Here is a 7,500-nt window from a genome sequence, read left to right as displayed (position 1 = left end):
GTCGAAGCATAAAAACAACGTCATCGCGTCCGGACGTTAGCAGCAGCTCTACACCTGCAGACTGAACCCTCGAAAACACGGGACGATTAGCTTCTCCTCCGCCATCGTTGACAAAGTTGATAGTCCCGCCCCTTCTTGGTTTTGATTGGTCAGTGAGGGAGGACAGCTGAACTATTTTCATCTGAGAGCGACAAAACTCAGCTGCCACTGAGGACGCTGAGCGCTGACAGCTCCAGTGGTCTGTAAAAGAGGCGCTGCCAGAGAGAAGGCAGCGTTGGTGGACGCAGGTCGTTAAAATGCCCTCACTGATCATTCTGAGAAAGTTGGTCAGAGAGCATTTAAATGATATCTTATTTCTCTTCATGTTGAATTCTTGCTTGTGGATTTAAACTCTCATTATTGTATTCATCGTCTCACCTGCTGCTCTTGTTGTCTCGGCCTCGTCTACACGTCTGATGCAAGAGATGCAACGTTGATATGAGCTGTAGATAACAGTTTTTACTTCCTGAGGCCGATACCTTCTCTTCTTGTTTATGAACACGTTGCTAAGCAACAGGGAGGAGCTAACGGCTAAAAACAGCTAACATAAATGTTCACCTTTGAAGGTGGAAGATTTAAGATGTAACTCCTGCCTACGTCTGAACGGCAGAAACAGCCCCGTTCATGTTGAACTAGAGATTAGATTCAAACTAAGCTGGTCTAACACACAGCTGCTGCAGCGCAGAGCTGAGCTCCAGTTAGCCACGCGCTGACACGAACTCCTTCATCAACCAGTGTGCTCTGATCACCTCAACATGTGCAGTCTACACGGGCACTGCTGGCAGCTATTAAAGAGCTGTATGTACACATACAACAGGTGTGTCAGAGCCTTTCTCATAAAGCTGCACAACCTTACTAAGAGGACGATGCACCACAGAAGCATGCATGACCTGTACATGGGGAGCACTCTCATCTCCTACGACTGACCACTGATATCTAACCAAGGCCTTTCCTTCATAAACTCTCTTTAAACCTGACCAGGTGTTTGACCCTCCTCACCTCACACAGCCCTGTGAGCTCTCTTCTAACAGTCTTTTGTGAAGGTTTTGGAAGGCACTGACCTACAGTCTGGTTTGTGATTACTAATCGAGACTTCAGATCATAAGTGGAAGACAATAACACGTTTCAGATGTTGTCTGCATGTCAGGGAGGTGAGACCATCTGCAGGCGTGATGAAGAACATCCAGCTTCTCGATGCGGCTCGTTGTCTTTGAGCGGGAAACACTTTCACTGCGTTTGGCATGAAGTATGTTGTTATGTAACCGGCCCTCTGTTAAAGCAGCTAAATGATGTCTACACGTTACGTAAGACTCCTTCATAATCTGTGTCATTAAATAATAAAAGAAGAATTAAAGAGAAAATCACAGATAAACGCCACATTCAGGAACACGTCTCCCTCACTGTGATTAAATACAAACCACAAGGCCTCAGAGTGAGAGCCAGCTGACAGCTGATGGAGCTGCTGTCAGCAGAAAGCTTTCACATGAAGAGAGAGACGGGCTGGTTTCAGCACAGCGACACCACAGACACCCCGACCAACCGTTCCAAACACCGCTCCACTTCACAAACATGAATGAGAGTTATCATCAGGCACAGACCAAACTGTCTCTGAGAGCTGTGACACGTGTGACGTAGGCTGCTAGGCTAGTTAGCATGTTCCAACATCCAGCTCAAATGGCTTCTAGTTCGTCGTAACACGCAGACGTGATTTAACAACTCTTTAACTCCTGAAGTGAGAGCAGATGTTCCAAATCAGCAGCAGCCATCGTGGTTGTTTATGAAGATGCTTCTACGGAGCTTAAACATGCACCTAACGAGACAAACTATTGTGATTGGCCCGACCTGAATCAGGTCGGACGTACATCTGTCTGAAAAGGAGGGGGGCCAGACAGATCTTAAAGAGGATTTTATTTGGCTCTTGTCTTTATTAGACGGGACGGCTGAAGAGGGACAGGAAACGTGGGGAGGAGAGGGCGGAGATACATGCACCAAATGATCGGCAGGCCGGGAGTCGAACCTGCGATCAGTGCATCGGACTGTAGCCTCTGAGGAGGCGGGGGAAGCTTTTCTTTATCTTCAGGAGGAACGTGCTGGATGATCAATGAGATTAAGTAAGTACTTGTTAATGCTTCATTCACCTCTTTGACACGTGTTATAGTTTGTTATCTCAGTCTGAACACAGTCTGAGTATTAGGCACTGTGAACGCAGCATTTATTGCAGGGAAGATGTTCTCGATGGCTCTGGTTGTGCTTTCTTCTGGTTGTTTTAGAGAAACATAATTGAGTGTGTGTGACTGTTTATAAGAAGCTGTGTGTTTGGAGTTATTGTCTCTAATGTCCGACTTCTCTTAAAGGACGAGATTCTAAACTACAAAAGTGCAAAATGCATTTTTAAATCCATTTTCACAAAACATTTTCTCTTCTTTCTTTCTCAGTATATAAACTAAATACTTCCAAGTTCCCTGATGCTTACCTTTAGTTGGAGTGCAGTTATATTTGAACATGTTAAAACAGTAGCCCTATAGTGCCTGATCCATCAGTGTCAAATGTTCACATTAAAGATTCACATGTAAGAACTATCCGTCTGTTTCCTCCCGCTGGTCACCTGATGCAAGATCCAAACAGTCCAAAGCAAAGCGGAAAATAAAACTAGTCACGGTCACGAGCGTCTACTGAAAGCAAAGCAGCTAAAGAAACATTCACACTTGCAGAAAAGATGCACACTGTCGTGTTTTCAGGTAAACTGAGCAGAAAGCGCGACAGTGTGCACTGTTGGAATCAGTTTACATCGTTAAATCTACAGACTCTTCAGCTCTGTGACACATGCGGACGATCAGATCTCCTCTGGAATATCTTGAAGATCTGAAAAAGAAAACAATAGTTCAGTGTTATTATGATTGACGGAGAAGTCTCGCGCTCGCATGAGACCGTAGTTGTTGCAGGAAGAAGGAGAGAGGAGTGAGAGAGGACGAGGACGAAGAGGGAGAGAGGGTGTTCAGCCATGACAATCTTTTAGAAAGCACTGAGCAACGCTTTCTGTACTCCAACACAACAAACTCCCTCTTCGTCTTCGTCTTCTCTCACTCCTCTCTCGACTACGGTCTCGGGCGAGATTTCAGCACGAGACTTCTCCGTGAGCGAGACTTGGTTACAGACAACAACAGAGAGCATAAGGTAAAGTAGCATGGCTGCCACAGTGTTGTCAGACACTTATTATAACGATGTGAGCCTGTCAGGAGCAAAAACAAGCGCTTTTATCCTTTAAACACTTAAATGATGTAACATTCACAGTCACCATGTCGTGTCTGCTCTCTGACCTTTGGAGCTTTCAGATGCTGTCCCATCATCATCATCTGACGTCATGTCTACCTCCAGATCACTGCCGTCCTGGAGGCCGTCTGATTGGCTGACAGGTTCCTGGTTCAACCGCTGGGTGTCAGCTGGAGATGAAAAACCCCGTCCTGACTGCAGAGACAGCGGCTAAAACAGCAGGAAGAGACAAAGAGACTGTAGAAACCACAGACTGTATCTAGGAAGTGGACGTAGCCACGCATACATGCTAATAAGTGCTAAGGCTCCAACAGCACCAACACGGCCCAGAGGTTACGTTCAGTGACTGAGTTAGCTGAGGGGACAGCTAGCAGACAGCTAGCAGCTCCCAGCTGTCACTCAAAGAGGCCCCGCCCCTAATGCTGCATCACTTTAAGCCTTAATATAATGTAAACAGGTGAGCTGTATAAAGATTCTCCCCGTACAGTTGTCATGAAGAGAGAAATGAGCTATAGAGACCCAAACTGTTTTTTGTACCAGGCTGTAAACATGTTTATTTCTGCTGTAAAGTTTAACATGGGGCTCTATGGGGACTGACTCACTGCTGGAGACAGCCTCAAGTGGACACCAGAGGAACTGCAGGCTTTGGCACTTCTGTTAGCTTCATTTCCAGGCAGGTCATGTCTGATAAACACTGAGCTGAATTTTAGGACTTGTAGCGTCCAGTGTTTTTCTGACTCATATCAGGAATCTGTTACACTTCAACTTTTAAAAAAAGATCTGCCTCCTCAAACTGCAGTACGAACATCTCTACCTGTGACAGGTGCTCCACGTGCTGCTGGTGGGCCGGCGCTGCCCCGCTGCAGACCTTCATGTGTCGGACCTGCCTCTCCAGCTTGGTCCGGGCTCTCTCGCTGTCTTTGTAGCGGCTCTCAGCGTCTCTCAGCCTCAGCAGCTCCTCCTGCAGGAGGCTGTGCTGTCTCTGCAGGAGAGCCAGCTCCCCGATGGTCGATCCCGCACTGGACTCCCGACTGCCACCTTCTCGCCAGAGGGGGCGCCACGCTCCTCCTCCAGCTGGTGACACTGCATCCTGTGGCTGCAGCAGCAGCTCCAAGATGGAGTCCTGTTTGATGACTGCAGCCTGCAGGATGTGATGGAGTAAACAGCATCAAAGATGTGTGAATATGGACAAACTACAGGCACTGCTCAGGGTGGAAAAGTACGTCCTCTTCTCTGCATGGAAAGAAATCCTGATCTTTTACAATATTTAAAGTTGAAGGATTTTCTTTCCATCAATAAAACTGAATATTGGTCAAATTACTTTCGACAGAATGTATCATCTTATTCTCATAATGATGTTTTTAAGTCTTTATTTAGATGAAGGAAATAACATGCACGTTTTATTTCTTGGTTTAGAGCTAAAGTCTTTAACATCATTAACACCTCCCCAGACATAATAAACCGTCTCGTGCACTGTGTGCAGAATAACATGTGCTGCTCTGTTTGCCGACTCAGGTGTGTAAAGATGTACAGAGAGAGTCTCACCTGCAGCGCGTGAAGATAAACACTGAGGTTCACCAACCTCTGATACAGCTCCTGAGAACACAGGAAGCACAGTTATTAATACATTTATAATATATATAACTGATGTCTGTTTACACACACACACACACACACACACACACGTTAAAACCTCCACCCTCGTACTCACTGTCGGGGGAGGCTGGTCTGGACTCCTCATGCAGTCCTTAAAAGGTAAGAACATATGTATTCATCAGTATTATACCTGCACAGTTCATTTGAACATTAAACAATCATTAAATATTAAAGACATCTTATCGGTACGTCAGTCAGCATTCATGAAAACAGCAGTGACAGTGACTGCTTCTCTTCAGCTCTGCAGGTTATGATCAAACATTCGCACCACCATGTGGTCGCACAGACGACCTAAAGTTACAGAAAAGTGACACAACTTTGATTCATTGTAGTAAAACAGCAGTGAGATCAGAGGTCAAAGAAGAAGCAGATAGTCTTCAGATGTAAATTAGCTTTGAAGCTAATTCATCTCGTAAAGGGGTCGCTGCATGGGTGAGAACATGAACTCAAAATAGAAAATAAACTGTCCTTTAAAAAACTGTCCGCTCAGGGTGCTGGTTTAACTGAGTGTGCAGAGCAGGTGCCCCACATGCAGAGCCTACAGAGCTCTGTGCAACGGGCACAGGTTTGATTCCTGCCCCTCTTCTCCCAAAGTTTCCTGTCTCTCTTCAGCTGTCCTATCAGTAACTATCAGTTACTATCAGTAACTATCAATAACTATCAATAACTATCAGTTACTATCAGTAACTATCAATAACTATCAATAACTATCAGTAACTATCAGTAACTATCAATAACTATCAGTAACTATCAATTACTATCAGTAACTATCAATAACTATCAATAACTATCAGTAACTATCAATAACTATCAGTAACTATCAATTACTATCAGTTACTATCAGTAACTATCAATAACTATCAATAACTATCAGTTACTATCAGTAACTATCAATAACTATCAATAACTATCAGTAACTATCAGTAACTATCAATAACTATCAGTAACTATCAATTACTATCAGTAACTATCAATAACTATCAATAACTATCAGTAACTATCAATAACTATCAGTAACTATCAATTACTATCAGTTACTATCAGTAACTATCAATAACTATCAATAACTATCAGTAACTATCAGTAACTATCAATAACTATCAATAACTATCAGTAACTATCAGTAACTATCAATAACTATCAGTAACTATCAATTACTATCAGTAACTATCAATAACTATCAATAACTATCAGTAACTATCAGTAACTATCAATAACTATCAGTAACTATCAATTACTATCAGTTACTATCAGTAACTATCAATAACTATCAATAACTATCAGTAACTATCAGTAACTATCAGTAACTATCAATTACTATCAGTTACTATCAGTAACTATCAATAACTATCAATAACTATCAGTTACTATCAGTAACTATCAATAACTATCAATAACTATCAGTAACTATCAATAACTATCAGTAACTATCAATAACTATCAGTAACTATCAATAACTATCAATAACTATCAGTAACTATCAATAACTATCAGTAACTATCAATAACTATCAGTAACTATCAATAACTATCAGTAACTATCAATAACTATCAATAACTATCAGTAACTATCAATAACTATCAATAACTATCAATAACTATCAGTTACTATCAGTAACTATCAATAACTATCAATAACTATCAGTAACTATCAATAACTATCAGTAACTATCAATAACTATCAGTAACTATCAATAACTATCAATAACTATCAGTAACTATCAATAACTATCAGTAACTATCAATTACTATCAGTTACTATCAGTAACTATCAATAACTATCAATAACTATCAGTTACTATCAGTAACTATCAATAACTATCAATAACTATCAGTAACTATCAATAACTATCAGTAACTATCAATAACTATCAGTAACTATCAATAACTATCAATAACTATCAGTAACTATCAATAACTATCAGTAACTATCAATAACTATCAGTAACTATCAATAACTATCAATAACTATCAGTAACTATCAATAACTATCAGTAACTATCAATAACTATCAATAACTATCAATAACTATCAGTTACTATCAGTAACTATCAATAACTATCAATAACTATCAGTAACTATCAATAACTATCAGTAACTATCAATTACTATCAGTAACTATCAGTGCTGACGACGGTCCTGCTGACGACGGTCCTGCTGACGACCGAGTCGTACGTGTTCTTCGCCGTGTGACATGAAAGCGTCTTCATCGTGCTTTGATCCTGCAGAGGGCCGGGGGTTGTTCCTGAAGGAAGCTGCACTGTTCACTTCCTGAGTTCTTTTCTCACCTGTGCATCGACCCCTTCACACGACAGGTTACCCACAGCCAACCCAGAGTATCCAAAGAGCACCTGTACGATCACTACCAACACCAGCAGCTCCTCATGCAGCCCTACAGCTGGCAGGTGTGCTGTGCACGGCCCCGCAAACTAACAAGCTAAACAAAAGAGGGCGAAGAAGAATCGCACAGCAGCGGCTGAAATTCACACACTTACACACACACACACTTACACACACACTTACACACACACACACA

General features: G+C 42.1%; 1 protein-coding gene across 4 annotated transcripts in view; it reads right to left on the bottom strand.

The window, feature by feature from the left end:
• arhgef2a (Rho guanine nucleotide exchange factor (GEF) 2a) overlaps positions 1-7,500 on the bottom strand; it is a 29,165-nt gene that overhangs the window by 696 nt on the left and 20,969 nt on the right. For all 4 annotated transcript variants that reach the window (XM_069681107.1, XM_069681110.1, XM_069681108.1 and 1 more), the window contains 5 exons: positions 5,021-5,056; positions 4,855-4,905; positions 4,124-4,450; positions 3,357-3,519; positions 1-2,901 (listed from right to left, as the gene is read on the bottom strand). The exon at positions 1-2,901 is cut by the window's left edge and continues 696 nt beyond it. In XM_069681107.1, coding sequence (XP_069537208.1) covers positions 2,873-2,901; positions 3,357-3,519; positions 4,124-4,450; positions 4,855-4,905; positions 5,021-5,056 — 606 coding nt within the window. In that variant the 3' untranslated portion in view covers positions 1-2,872. The remainder of the gene's footprint in view (positions 2,902-3,356; positions 3,520-4,123; positions 4,451-4,854; positions 4,906-5,020; positions 5,057-7,500) is intronic.

The sequence above is a fragment of the Semicossyphus pulcher genome, unplaced genomic scaffold (assembly GCF_022749685.1).
Source record: "Semicossyphus pulcher isolate SPU_LCO1_2020_fin unplaced genomic scaffold, fSemPul1.0.p SCAF_5, whole genome shotgun sequence".
In the NCBI taxonomy this organism is placed as follows: Eukaryota; Metazoa; Chordata; class Actinopteri; order Labriformes; family Labridae; genus Semicossyphus; species Semicossyphus pulcher.
This window is presented reverse-complemented; position numbering and strand designations above follow the sequence as displayed.